The sequence below is a fragment of the Filicampus tigris genome, chromosome 16 (assembly GCF_054856515.1).
Source record: "Filicampus tigris isolate MCC_2025a chromosome 16, RoL_Ftig_1.0, whole genome shotgun sequence".
Lineage (NCBI taxonomy): Eukaryota > Metazoa > Chordata > Actinopteri > Syngnathiformes > Syngnathidae > Filicampus > Filicampus tigris.
Genome location: NC_141232.1, coordinates 2,617,661 through 2,632,701, shown reverse-complemented (window position 1 = coordinate 2,632,701; position 15,041 = coordinate 2,617,661). Strand labels below are relative to the sequence as shown.

At 47.9% G+C, this 15,041-nt stretch overlaps 1 protein-coding gene across 3 annotated transcripts in view; it reads right to left on the bottom strand.

Moving 5' to 3' along the window:
• Positions 1 to 687: 687 nt before the first annotated feature.
• lrrc4ba (leucine rich repeat containing 4Ba) overlaps positions 688 to 15,041 on the bottom strand; it is a 22,996-nt gene continuing 8,642 nt past the window's right edge. Inside the window, exons 1-3 of one of the 3 annotated variants that reach the window (XM_086055388.1) lie at positions 6,948 to 7,946; positions 5,252 to 5,787; positions 688 to 3,123 (exon numbers count right to left, since the gene is read on the bottom strand). In XM_086055388.1, the coding sequence (XP_085911514.1) occupies positions 1,189 to 3,123; positions 5,252 to 5,527 (2,211 nt within the window). In that variant the 5' untranslated portion in view covers positions 5,528 to 5,787; positions 6,948 to 7,946 and the 3' untranslated portion in view covers positions 688 to 1,188. Of the gene's footprint in view, positions 3,124 to 5,251; positions 5,788 to 6,947; positions 7,947 to 15,041 lie in introns of those variants that run through there. The other 2 variants (XM_086055389.1, XM_086055387.1) reach the window with 2 other exon arrangements.

The following is a 15,041-nucleotide window of genomic DNA, read 5'->3' as shown; positions in this document are numbered from 1 at the left end:
TTTTTTTTTTTTATTTCCAAAGTGACCTGGGCTATAACAGAACATTGTTGCCATAATTAGAACCCGTTGAATCATCTAATTAGAAGAACAAGAACAAGAGTACAAGAAGAAAGAGAACACTTTTAAAAAATTAAGAAAAAAACAAATTGAAAAAAAAAACAAATTAAAAAAACACTTAATCATCATCATCATCATCATATTTAATTTTTTTCTTTTAAGAGATCTATATGTTTCTATATTTTTTCATTGATTTGCTCTTTTTTTTCTTTAGAAATAAAAAAGTCAGTTTTTAGGTTGTTTTTTTTTGTCCCAACGACAAGTGCCGCTTACCTTCGGAAAACCGCCGTCGGCGAGTGAAGTAATCCTTCCAAAATCTTCCAATCCTGACGTTTTGCTCCTGCTGACATTTTGTGTCCATTAAAAAAGACCCTCAAGTGTACAAAAAAAAAAAAAAAAAAAAAAAGCCAACAGTGTGAAAAGAACAATGCTAATGCTAACGCTATCATGTGAATCCAAAGACGGTGAGTAGCGGGCAGCCTTTTGGGACTATGTACACTGTGAGCTTATGACGCTTATTATTGTTATCATCATCATGTTATTATTATTATTGTTGATGCTACACAGCACGCCGCCGCTGACCCTGTTGGTGTGAGCGCTGCCCCCCCCCCCCCCCCCCAAAAACGAGCCTGGCTAGAAAAAGAAAATAAATTCATCCAGCGGCCATCTTGAAAGGCGGACCACAAAGGACAAAGATTTTTTTTTTTTTTTTAGATTGTTTAAATATATTCTTCACACTTTCTACGTCGGCAGCTCCGTAAAGATTCTTTATAATTTATTTCTTCCAGTGAAAATATATTTACTGTTTATATATAATAATATCAAGTACTTTATGTTCTTTTTTTTTTTTTTTTTTTATAGCTCTGGTTTGTCCACGAAGCCACGTGGAAACGCATCCCGTTATTCCAACCACCTGGCCGGTCCGTAGAAATAATCCACAAAAGATGCGATGTCCAGTTCAGTCGGCTTGACTTGGGACTTTGGCAATAACTAGAGCTGCTTGTCACCTGAATGCGGGTGGGAGCATGTGCTCGATGAGGCGGAGTGGGGGGGGGGCGGCCGTCCACGGGTGACGCCTCCCCCCACCTTCCGCGATGACATGAGGCTACAGGGGGGCTGTGGCAGGTTCCCTCAGATTTGAGTCTCTTGCACGTTCTCCTTGGAACCGCTCTTGAAAAGCAGAGGCTCGTTCTGCCCCTTGGCCATGAGGCCCTTGAGGGAGCTGTGCAGGCTGAGCTGAGGCAGCGGCACCGGGGTGGGCAGGGCGCTGCAGGTCCCCAGGCCGCCGCCCATGGAGCTGGGCACTTGGGAGCAGGACAAGGTCATGTTCTGGGAGCAAGGCAGCGGGTTGTTGTTGTTGTTGACACCCAGTCCCACCATGTTGTTGCCAAAGTGGTGCGTCTTGTAGTAGTTGAGGTGCTCCGAACGGGTCAGGTGCGGCAGGGTGACCACGTCCGAGTGGTGCCGCCTCAGGCTCTGGCCGCCCCCGATTCCGCTGCTTTGCGTCAAGGCGCAGCCCCCTGAGATGCCGCCGCCGCCGCCGCCGCTCCGGCCGCCGGCCCCTCCGCCCAGCTCGTCCTCCACGTTGATGATCTCGATGGCCCGGGCGGGGCCGTGGTGCTTGTGGAGCTGGTGCTGCTTCCGCAGCTTGTAGAAGACCACTAACATCACCGCCGCCATGAAGGTGATGGCCACAAAGCAGCCGATGATGATCTTGGTGGTCTTCATCACGTCGTCGAGGCCGGAGAAGCCCGGCTCCGTGATGGGCACGGTGAAGGTGGGCCGGGTGGCGCGTGGCGAGGGCCAGTCGACGGAGAGCGAGGAGGCCGTGGTCGGGATGCTGTCGGGCCACAGGTGCCCCCCCGAGGGCGTCGGCACCGGGAGCACTCGGATAAAGGTCTCGTTGATAGCCACGAGAGCAGACTCTTCTTCTCCTGGAGTCTCCACGCTTTCCACGGTGACCGTCGTGAAGTAGGTGTAGTTGACGCTGACGTCTGCGGCAGTGACGTTGAGCACGGCGGTGGCCGTGGTGTTTCCGGCCGCGTTGGTCACCATGCAGGTGTACTGGCCCGTATCTCGCAGGGTGACATTGGTGAAGTTAAGCGTGCCGTCGTGCAGCACCGAGATCCGTACCCGGTAGGAGCCGTGGGTCATCAGAGTGCCGTTGGGCGTGATCCAGTTGACCGAGGTGGTGGAGGTACTGGTGCGGCACTTGAGCTCGGCCGCCATGCCCTCGGTGACGTTGAGGTCGGTGGGCGGCTCCACGATGACGGGCGCGTAGCAGGTGAAGTGGCTCTGGTCCAGCTCGCCGATGTATTTTCCCTTGAGGAAGGGGGGCGCATGGCAGCGGGCGCAACAGGTGGTGTTGCTGGGCACCGTCTCCTTCAGCCACCAGCTGAGCCACAGCACGTCGCAGTTGCACACCCACGGGTTGTGGTTCAGATGCACCCGCTCCAGCTGGTGCAGCGGCGTAAAGAGATCGTGCGGTAGCGAGTGCAAGGAATTGTGCGACAGGTTGAGCTCCTCCAGGTTCTTCAAATCGTCAAAGGCGTTGCGTTCGATGACCGACACCTGCGAGTGCATGAGCCACAGCTTCCGGAGCGAAACCAAGCCTTGGAAGGACCCGGGACGGATGATCTCCAGACGGTTGCCCGACAGCTCCAGCTCCTCCAGCCGCACCAGGGCCGTCAGCTTGGGAATGTCCTTGAGTCCGCACATGCCCAGGTTCAGGTAACGCAGGTTGACCAGGCCCACGAAGGCGGCGTCCGAGATGAAGTCCAACTTCTTGAGTTCGCCCAGGTCAAGCCGGCGCAGCGAGGGCACGCGGTGGAAGGCGTAGCCCGGCAGCGTCTCGATGGGGTTGTTGCGCAGCCACAGCTCGCGCAGCTTGCTGAGGTACTCGAAGGCGTGCGACGGCACCAGCGTGAGCCGGTTGTCGAACAGCTCCAGCGTGTTGAGGTTGGGGAGGCCATTGAACGCGCCCACTTCGATCTGACGGATCTGGTTCTTGGAGAGCTGGAGGATCTCCAGGTGCCGCAGGTGCTTGAAGGTGTCCGACTTGATGACCTGCAGGGCGACGACACGGAGTGACAAAGGTGAACGTCTTTGTCAGTGGAACTGACCTAATGGGGACCTCAAACCGTTTCCCCTGATTACCGTGCATTAATCACTTATTGAAGATTCATTTGGTCTTGTTTTCTGATGGAAAAAAACCCAACTCGACGACAACCATCGTGTGATATTGTCACACGAGAGAGATGGATTCAGCTACTGCTTGGGTCATTGTTTCCCGAGGTAAACGCAGATGTTTGCAAATGCCTTACGTTGATTAAGCACAAAAGATAATCAGTCTGCTTTCATAAAGGACCAGAAAAATCCCAGAGTAATGACTGTTGAGAGGCTGAAATCGGACCATTTCAACAGCGACTCTAAACGCTCGCTCGATTGTTGAAATAGTCGTCGATGAATTTTATCATCGATTAGTTGTCGATGAATCAATTACTTTGGACAAATCTACCCCACACCGGCTTCGTCTGGCAATCACAGACGCACGAAAAACTTTCAAGGAACATGGCCAAAATTGAGCAGGAATTTGGCCATTTGGTTTTAAAACAGCCAAGTTCAGGACTTGTACTTTGACAAACTGCCAGTCAGGGAATTCAATTCACCCAAATGAATGCGAAATTGCGAAGAAGCGTTTTTGGCGTTTTCTTACACGTCACCTAAAGTGGGTTTGTTTGCACACAGTGCCGCATCAAAGTTGGACGATCGTTTCAAGGTTTTGCCATAAACCGGCGTTACGGAACGGATTGTGTTCCACTTTGGGGGTTTCGGTGTGTGTGAGTGTTGCCTAATATTGCTGTGACACACACACACACGCAAACACACACTCCTGGAATTGAGCCACCTCCGCCTCCAAATGTAGAGCAGGAAGTGGGGGGGGGGCTTTTTGGAGGATTGGTGGGGTGTGTGAGCGAGGGGGTGGAAGCTGTCAAGGCTTCACCGCAAGGGTCGTCAGCCAAGCAAAGAAAAAAAATATAAGCCGGAGAATCTAGGATGCCTTCAGGTGTTAAAACATTTTTAGATTTTTTAATCATTTCAAGAGGAGCTGCGGGATACGAGCGAGCGAATCGGAATGTATCCACTCCAAAGGAAAACGAATATTGTGTTTTTCGGGGTTGTTTTTTTTGGTGTGCGGCAGCTGGTTGAAGTCACAGAAAAAGTTGCAAAAGATGGAAGAAAAGGTGACGTCAACGTCACAACACCATCCAAAAGCTGCGCCGCTAGACCTCCTTTTGGCCAACATCAAAGGAGTAACTACGTGTCACATTTTTACCAAACGGCACCAAATGAGGTGGCCATTTGTGTCATAAGAGGATGTACACAAAAGTCCAATTAGCATTAGCTGCGGTTGAAACGCGTTAGAATGCCGGAGCTCACCGCTGCCCTCCCCCCCCGAGGAAGAAGGCGGTACTGCAATGCAAAAGCTGCTCACTATCGTCATAAATCACAAGCTTTTTTTTCTCCCGCCGACATGTTTATAATTACTTCTCTCGTAAACCACCGAGCTGGTTTTTAATTGAAATCATCTGCGTGGTTTGCAATCAAGCGAGCGAGCAAAAGTGAGTCGATACGTAATATATAAACTCTTAATTGGAACAAGTCTGACGTTGTTGTTTATCGCCGCCAGTCAATAAGTGGCACGCAGATTTCTCCCGGGGGAGCATTTTTATGCGCACCACCGTAAACAAAACACAAACAGTATACACAACAATTAAAAAAAAAAAAAAAAAAAAGTCATTTAAACGCGATTGGGCTAGTTTGGGATTTTAGGATTAACTTGTCAATGTTCACTTTTTCAAACTGCACTTGAGACTGGGGGAACAGACGGAAAAGCAAAGCTGGAATAATGGATGAAAGATATTTAAGACGCCAGAGGACTAAGGGAATATTTTATAAACACAAGAGTGTGGAGCATTTACGCGACAGCGGGCCGCCGAGTAATTTGGAGCAATTGGGTGGGAAACGTTCTGATTTCGGACTGTCCCTGAAAGTAGCACCCGACATGACGTACAGGTACTTTAAAATCCATAGCCGGGTGGCAAGACGAAACATTGAAGGACATTTGGAGGAATCTGTCACGAAGGCGACGGTTGGGGCGTGTCCCTGAAGGCACGGCGACACGCCTGCTCACCTGTATGGCGTTCTCCTGCAGGTTGAGGTATCTGGTGTTGACGGAGATGCTGTCGGGCACGTCGTCCAGGCTCTGGCGGGTGCAGATGACGCGGCTGGCCTGGTTGGAGCAGCTGCAGTGGCCCGGGCACGAGGACGAGGAGGACGAGGAGGACGAGGAGGACGAGGAGGACGAGGACGAGGTGACCGACGCCACCAGCGCCAACAGGAAGTAGAGCAGCGCAAAGAGGAAGGGGGAAGAAGGGCCGGGAAGGCAGGTCAGCGTGGCGATGCGCATGGCAACTGGGTCATGACCCGGCGCTGCGATCCGAAGGTGCGGCCCACGTGTCCGGAAAAGCCTCGGGGGGATCCCGCCGCACTCCTTAATCCCAACGCGCCGCTCCTTAATCCCGCATCGCGCCTCTGCCGCCTTGGCGCCGCTGCCGATCTCTGCGCTTCTTCTCTCGCTTGCCGTGGGAACATAGAGCGACGCAGACAAGCAGACGTGATTCCCTTTCGGCCGGCGCTCGTTTGGGGAGGGCGCAAAGACGGGACTCACTGAGGATAAACGACAAAGACAAGGAGAAGGGAATTTGCATATTTTAGGGAGGCTTAATACAAAACAAAATAGCGGTTGGACAAAATATGGTGGACGTTTTTACCACGACTGGATGCGCACACAAAAAATAAATCATCTCAAGGAGCCATGCCTGCGATTCAACAGGAAGTTGGCCATATTGCTCTGAAGCAACCATTGTATGTACCGCCTCCCGCAAAGTAAATAAAATGCAGCCCCAAACGCCAGTTTCACCAAAAAACACAAAATTGGGTCGACGTGCCTACCCATGGCAGGACAGACGAAAAAGTCTCAAGGACCCGGGGCAGAAAATGAAAAGAAAGTCGGCCATTTTGGTTTGAAATGGTCATTTTGGGCAAATTCTTTCAGATGCGCTTCCTGTAAAGTTAAACACAATTAGCTCCCGACACCAGTTTCACCAATGGATGTGAAATTGGATGGACCAAGGACCATGCCCCGAATTGAACAGCAAGTTTGACATTTTGGTTTGCTGCCATTTTAGACAAATTGTCTTACTGTCAGTTAAAAAAAAAAACAAAAAAAAAAACATTGCACCTGACCCCAGCTTCAGCAATGGATGTGAAATTGAGTGGACACATCAAACATAAATGGACGCACCAAAAAGTCTCAAGGTCTCATGCCTGAGATGGAAGTGAAAGTCAGGCATTTTGGTTTGGAGCAACATTTGGCCCTCGGTCACAAATGTCAGAATCACAAAAATCAGGCCCGTTTCTCCAGTTGACATGGAATTCATCGGAGCCATCTATCATCGGACAGACAAAAAAAGTCTCAAGGGCCAATTTCCCACGGCCATTTTGGGCTTGCACTTTGACAAATTTCAACAAGGGAATGTGTCCAACTGTCGGACCCCGATTCTAAATTGCCATCTGCTTATTTGCGACGACGCAAATAAGCAGATGTTATTCCCTTTCTTCCTGACGCTTGAGTTGTTTGGGGAACGTAAAACCCGGGAGTCACCACGGGGGGAGCAACAAAGATGAGAAGCAGAACGACAATAAGGAGAGAGCGTATCAAAGCCTTTTGCTTCGACACAATAAACAATGCAGACATTTAGAGCTTATCAAAGACAAAGATCTTCTGGAACTATTGTGTCAAACAGACGGAATTGTTCTTGGCAGACCTCCTCCAAGGCCGAACGATCCTCAAGACAGACTGGTTGGATTGAATGAGGAAGGTTGATATACTTCAAAACGTCTCTTTTTTTTTTCCTGGAAACGGTGAAAACACAATGAATGGGGAAAAAAAAAAAAAAAAAACATCAAATGAACTGTAAAGATTTGAAGTGTATCGAACTCAGCCAAAGTCATCTAAACTGAGCCATACTTAACTGAACAAAAGTGAAGACAAGTGAACCGATCCCTGGCAAGCTCAAGAGGCCTGAAAAAAAAAAAAAAAAAAAATGAACTGAACTGAGCCGATGTCGACAGAATCGACGAGAAGGAACTGAATTGAACCGAAACAGAAGTCAACCGAAGTACAAAGGGAACCGATCCGTCCAAACTGAGCTGTAGCGAACGGAACAGGAATGTAACGCGCTGAACTGATTCATGATGAAATGAGCCAAACACAGCCACAACTCAACTCAAAAGAACCGAATTGAACTGAACCAAATGGTACCCAACCAATCCGAACCAAAGTGTACTGAACCACACCGAGCAAAACTGAGCACAACAGAGCCAAAATGAACCAAAGTGGCGCGAACAGCCCGGAAATGAACTCAACCCAACCAAAGTCAACCAAACGACGAGACCGGACGGAAATGCGCAGAACTCAACTGAGCCAAAGAAAAGAGAAGTGAATTGAACTGAAGAGGAACAACTGAACAAAACCAAACTGAGCTGGAATAAAACGAGCTCGAGAACAAACTCAGAACTGAACCAAACTGGGTAGAACTGAGCACATTTGAAGCAAAGCAAAGTGAGGCACATTTCTTCCTAACAAACACATTTCCAATGAAAACATCCCCTCTCCTTTCTTAATCATGTCATCCTTCCCGGCCTTAAGCGACGACACTGCCAACAAACCACAAACACAAAAGGAAGCTAAAATGCTAATTCCTAGCCTGGGGGAAAAGACATGCGCCGGCCTGCCGCAGTCTGCGCTACAGCTAAGCTAACAGCGTTAGCGTCCTGGACGCAAATGCGGGCGGGTGGCCCGGCCCTGCGCAGGCCCCCCCCCCCCCCCCCGCAACAGGCGCCGACACATTTTCCCATCGACGACGGCGACTTTAATGATGCCACTTTGACACGGCCAGGTGAGGAAGGAGCGAAAGATTATTCGTCTGATGGATGGAGCAGAAGGAGGAGGTGGAACAAGAGGGAATTATCAACGGCGTAATGGATGAATACTGAGCAGCTGCAGAGGAGGAGGAAGACGGGGGGGGGGGGGGGGTTGAAGAACATGAAGCGGGAGTGAAAGGATGATGAGGGATAAAGAGATGGTATAAATAGAGAGAGAGATTAACAAGAGAAAGAGAAAAAGAAGAAGAATTCTGAATATTAATAAGAAGGGGAGGGGGGGGTGCAATGAGAAAGTGAGAAATGGTTGTTCCAGAGGTTGACAGGCGGAGGCGGTTCGAGGGAACTTTGGCGTGATCAATAATATTTTTTTTTCATGAAATGTGAAGATCAGTATTCTTCTCCCTCTTCTGGCAATGCTTAAATATCCACACCGCCCGATTGCACAAGTATCGACACGCCGACGTCGGGTATCGATCCCTATGACAAGTTTGACTCTCTCCAAGTGCTGTCAACACTCAAATCTCAACATATATGCCATTAGCACCGTATTGATACGTGTTGTCGGGTATCAATATTGTTGCCATGCAGCGTTCTGGTACGCCGCTGTGTCCAGCGGCTGCCGGCTAGACGCCGCCGCAGTGACCTCGCACTTTGATGAGACATTAACCTGCTACCATGTCACACATTAACCCTTTTGACACGAACACGCGCACACCCACACACACACACACACACACACACGCGCACACACACACACACGCAGAGCGCAGCTTCCTCTCCCAGCTTTGCTCCGGCTCGCTGTGCATTCAAATGTTCGCCAACAGTTGCCATGGAAACCCTATTCAGCCTCCATCCAGCTGTATCCCACTGCCGCCCTCCCACCGAACCCCCCTTAACACCCCCCCCCCCCCACCCCACCCCGGCTCATTAGCAGCCCAAACACAGGCCTGTGCAAACTACACGGCCTGAACATCGTCATATCGCTGCCGTGACCGCAAATGACAATGTTATCGTGCGTTAGTGCGACAAGTCAAGTGGGCGCTACGAAGACAACATTTGGAGCTCGTTACAAGTGGCGTTGGTGGAAATGGGTTGGTTGGGGGGGGGGGGGCAAAGTCATTGTTTTCATATTGTGGGTGGCACCGCTGTTGTGCTGTGGCTAACCTCACTATCTATTCCATTGTGCCGTCTTAGCTACGCCACGGAGTGACACCGCCGCCGTTAGCAAAGCGATGCCGCCCAAGCTAGCTTCAGCGCCTCTGTTGGCGACAACTAGCTATGTCGCCGCCGCTAGAAACAGCAGCTAGCTACATTTCCATTTATGATGAACAAGGAACAATTTTCAGTCAATGTTTGACCGTTTTTTTCCACCTTAGCAAGATAAGTCTTGTAGCATAAACGCTACTGAATTCAACTTACAAATACCGGTGGAAATAGCTACATTTTGTGTAGTGCGAGAATTGCAACCAGGGTGAGGTCCTAAGGAAAGAGGTAGCCACGCAGTGCCTGTTATGGGGTTGAGAAATGAGATGGAAAAAAATAATGAAGAAACAAAAAAAATAATCAGTGTTTTCTCAAAAAGCAAACAATGCAAGTAGACTATCATATCCTATGCCTGTTGCCAGTTGACAAGAAGTGGATTGTTCTGTAATGTTGAGTAGTTAGTCACAATAATATAGGATTGAAGGTCTACCATACACTGACAGAAATAAACGGCATTTGCTCTTACCTGAATCAAGCTAAATGTAAAAAAAAAAAAACAATCAAATTAGGACAACACCAAAAATATGACATTAGTTCAAATGTGAATCTCAGGTTCATTTTCCACAACTATTTTTCGTAACAGTAATGATTGTTTAGCCATTATTTCAATCGAGGGTTCTCCAGTGGCTTTTTAAGCGTCCAAAACCTCATCGGCACCCCTGATGGCAGGGCTTGAAAAGCAAAGCATTTCCTTCGTGTCTCTCGGTGCGTTTGAGGACAGCATGTTAAACTGTGACATTTAGCATAGCATCCAGCAGGCGCATGACACAGTGAATTTGATGTTTGTGTGTTGTGAGCGGCGAAATGTAGGCACTTCACTTCCCGTTATTCCCAACACGCCCCCTGGCCTACAGACATTCTGCTCCGTAGCGTTTTCTTCCTCGCTCTCTCATTCTCTCTCTCTCTCACTTTTTTTTTTTTTTTGTCTTCTTAAATCTCAGTGAAATAGTCCAGACGTTGCGCGCATGCTTTAGTGCGTTTAGCGTGCGGGGCCGTAATGCACGCTGACATATTTCATATCTTTGGACGCGTGACAGGAATTCCTAATCGCACACGAGCTAAATGTTTAATGGCCAATGTGTCGGCTGGAGGAGGTTAAAAGATGTCTGCACGTGCTTGATCCCGGCTCGAGGATTTGACTTCCTAAAGAGCAAATGCGCCTCTAAAGTAGAGAAGATTACGAGGCGCTACATTACCGCTTGCATCGTAATTGCAATCCATCGTATTCTACTTGCAGTCGATCGTATCGCACGGAACGGGAGTGAATTGAATCGAAATTAAAGTGAATCCTTTTAACGCCGCACGAAAAATTTATTGTCGATTTTCTTATTGATATCGGAGTCAATGAAATCATATTGCATCATAATTGAAGTGAATCGAATCGTATTGTATTGTAATTGGAGTGAATCGTATCACATCAAAACGGTGAACGGTACTGTATTGTAGACAAAAGTGAATTCTATCCGAGTTTTATTGCATCAAAATTGGAACCGTATCGTGTCATCGTTGAAGTGAAAAGTACCGCGTTGGTATTTCAATGAATTTTTAATTGGAAGTGGACGGAGTCGTACCCTATCGCTTCATTTGTATCATGATAGTATGTCCTCGCAGCGGCGCATCAAGAGCGTGTACGCACTGCATCAGCTCCAGTGATGGACTCCTTCCCACACATTTCGAGACGAACGTGCGCGAATGTGAAATGTACGAGTGTGAAAAGCGTTGTAACGTCGTCCAAATGACAAAGCGATGACACCGATTGACTTTGACGCTTTGTCTACTGGACGTGTGAATCGCCGGAAAGAACCGCGGCGAGCGAGCTGCTCCGCTCGTCAGGACACTCTGCAGGTAAAGCGTTTGTGTGTTTTTTTTTTGTTTTGTTTTTTTCCCTCCTTCTTCTTTGCCGGGTCCAGTCGAGCGTGAACGAGGACCCAAATCCGTCATCCGCGCTCGGATAAGGCGGGAATACCTGGATGAACCCCCCCCGGGAGCCGACACGCAGCGAGGCGCTACGGCGAGGCAGAGTGATAGAAAAGAGGAGACAGAAATGACTTTGCCCCAACATCAGCCCTTTGCCAACCGTACTTGGCGAGTAAAGTGTACACCGAAAGCGGGTGTACATTTTAGAACAATTTGACGCGGCCATTTTGCAACAAAGTTCAAAAGGTGGAGGGGCGGCATGACAGTGGCAGGGTGTGTCGGTGATTTGTTAGTGTCACTGTGTAGCAATGGTGTAATGGTGAGGAACGGTACCCGCTTCCTTGTGTGACGACGTAGCGAGTGACGGGGCGCCGTCTTGACTTTCTCGTCTGCCTATGTAGCAATGGCGTAGGTAGCAGTTGACTGACTGAGGGGCAGCGGTGGTACTTGTTTCTCCATGTGCATGCGTAGCAACGGCGTAGCTTGCGATCGGCAATCGTTAGTCGGCGACAGAGCGGAGGCGAGGTGGCGCAGCAGTACAACGGCGAGGTGGCAACAGCGTAGCGACGTTGGTGCTTATCTCTGGTGTGACCTAGCTTAATTGTTTACTTGGTTTTGTTTAGTTTAATACCAATTAAGTTGAATGTAAAATCATTTTTTTAAAACAGCTTAATCGATAAAATAAATCGATTCTAAAAATATTTTAAAAATAACTCATTAATATCAAATAAATAGAAAGCCTCTAATAAAAGACGATTCGATGCGCATCTCGATATATTTTAAAGTGTAATGATTAAATTCGGTCTGATTTGACGCACTTGCATCTTTTAAATCGATAACGATTTTACGATTCAAATCTGTTTTTTTTTTTTGTTACACCCCTAGCAGTTATGGTGTAGCAATGGCTTAGCGAGCAGCAAGCAATCCGCGGGGCAATGGCATCAGTCACTCCCTAGCGTCACCTTGCATAGCAACGGTGCAGCTAGCGATGGCGTGGTAGCATAGCAAACAGTAGAGTGACTGCAACCTTTGGGTCCTTGTGTTGTTATCTTTCATTATGGTCTAGCATTAGCATAGCAATGGTGTAGCTAGTGGCAAGGAGTCCATGGGAAAAAGGCATCGGTTGCTTCCTTGTGTCCTTGCTAGTGTCGCACAGCTAGCGGTAGATACTTTAGCTAGCTCTGGAGTGGCAGTGAGGCATTGGTAGGCGCGATTGCGACACTTCCGCGCGTCCTTACATAGCCTGAGTGCAGCTGGCATCCGTTTGTGATGTTTAACAAGAAGGAACACCCAGTGACAAGGTAGACTGTGACGGTGGCTTCCGCTCGGCCAGCTAGCTGCTGTATCCTTGCCTCGTGCGCTCAGTCTACCACACATTAGCAGTCATAATCTGTGACATATTAAAAGTCTCCATTAAGGGCGAGTTGAGAGCCACTTCCTGTGTGTATGTGTGCGTGTATGCTGAATCAATGGCGGTATTGATTAAAACGGCACGATGGAATCCATCATGTCAGAGCGAGTGCGCCGCTAAACGCATTTTAATAAAACGTTAATGGATGGAGTGGATGGATTCAATCAGCGGCTGGCAGCCATGCCACAATGTGCCACATATTGCGACATAATGTCATACAGTGTGACATATTGCCTCATATTGTGATATAGTGCCACACATCGTGCCTGGGCTCCTAATGGAAGAAAATCATATCCTAATTGGAAAGAGTCATATTCTGATTGGCGTGAATTCTCTTGCAGTGCGCCGTCATTTGAAGTGAATCGAAAGCAAAGTTAGGAGGGAATAATATAGTACTTTTAGAGAAACACCCCGTAATTGGAGTGAATTGTATTGTAATTATGGAGAAACGCACCATAGTTGGAATAAATTGAATTGCATTGCAAGTGCGGTGAATCATATCGCAATTATGGAGAAACGCAACGTAATTTGCGTAGATTGAATCCAATCGTATCGAATCATAGTTGAAGAGAATCATCCTGCATCAATAATGGAGTGATCCTGATTGGAATGAATCCTAGCACATGAAATAGGAGTGAAGAGAATCCTTTTGCATCGCAGTCGGAGTGACTTGTAGTCGAGCGGAAGTACAATAAACGGGATCATATTCATCATAATCGGAGTGAACCTGACCATAACAGCAAATATTGTGACATAATGCAATATATTGTGACATATCGTGCCCGATTGAGCGGAAGGGCATCCGCTCAAGTCCCATTGCGTCTCGCCGTCCCCTTTGGGCGGCGGTCGGGACTCGGCTCGCGCCGCACGCCATCTGCACGGCGCCGTCTTTTCTCAGGCTCGCCGGGTCGTTATCGACAAGCTGAAACGTGGAAACCACAAGGCCCTCAGGGAGTTGGCTTTATCCGTGAACTGGAAAATATCGAATCGATGATGCATTGTTAATCATTTTGATTGATTTTATGTGTCGGGAAAAGAGGTATGACGTGAGTTCACTCATGTAAACATGAAATGACTTGTTGAAATTAAAGACGACACACTCCAATGATATGACACGCTCCAATTACAAGATAGCAAATACTTCAATTCCGATCATTTCAGAGCAATAAATCAGAGCAAATGCTATATGTTTTGATTGCAATGCAATACGATGCACTCCAATTAGGATACGATTAATTTCAATCCAATTTTAATACAATCCAATCCGATTACGATATGATAGGATACACAAAAATGACCCAATTTACTCCAATTACGATATGATCCCCTCCAACTATAATCCGATACACTCAAATTACAACCCGGTTCACTCCAATTGAGATCCAAGGCGCTCAAAATACAATATGAGACAATTCACTCCAATTACATATGACACACCTCAATTACGATACGATACCAAACGGTCCAATTATGATACCAAGTATTATGACAATCGGTACCACCGAAATTACAATATGATTCCCAACGTGCCACAGCCCAATTTCACTGTGCAATACAAACCAATTAAGGTACCATCCACTCCATTTACGATCTGATTCACTTCAATTCCAATCCGATGAAGCCCAATAACGACTTGATACCGTATACCTGTATGGTGATTCACTGCAATTATGATACCGTTCACTTCAGATGAAACATGACTGACAATATGGCTAGGCTTCATTCCGATGACGAGAACGCTACACAAAATTTGCTGCAACGTGTAGCGCCGCTCTTTTTGGCGCTACATTTTCCCCACCATCTTTGGCTTGAGCGGTGCAAAATGGTACACGCCGGAACATCAGCGGGCCTCCTCGCGGGGCTCGTCCATCGCAGCTCGCGCTGGTTGCGGGCGCTTATAAACATTTCAAACCCTTGACTAACCGCCGGGCAGAATTGACTTTGCCCGGGGGGGGGATTTTGAAATATGAAAAAGGGGGGAAACTCGCAGACGCTCTGATTTAAGGCAACAACAAGAAGGAGAGCGAGAAGGCGGCGTTGAGGACCAAAAAAATGCAAAAGACGAGGGCAGACGTGAAGAAGAAAAAGAGGACAAGACAAAGACGGAAACGGTGACTAAGTTGAGGACAAAGACCACAAAGAAGCAGAAGGCCAAGATGGCAAAGAATAAAAGATGAGGAAGACAACAACAAAGACAAAAAGAGGATCAAGATGAGGACAACAAGGACGAGGAGAAAGACGGAGGACTACGGCGGGAATGAAAGAGAAAAGGAAGAGGATCAAGTGACGAAATTGAGGGCAAAGATAAAGACACAGATGACAAGGAACAGAATAAAAAAAGACAAAGAAGGTGAGGACGGATTGGAAATAAGTTGAGGGGAAA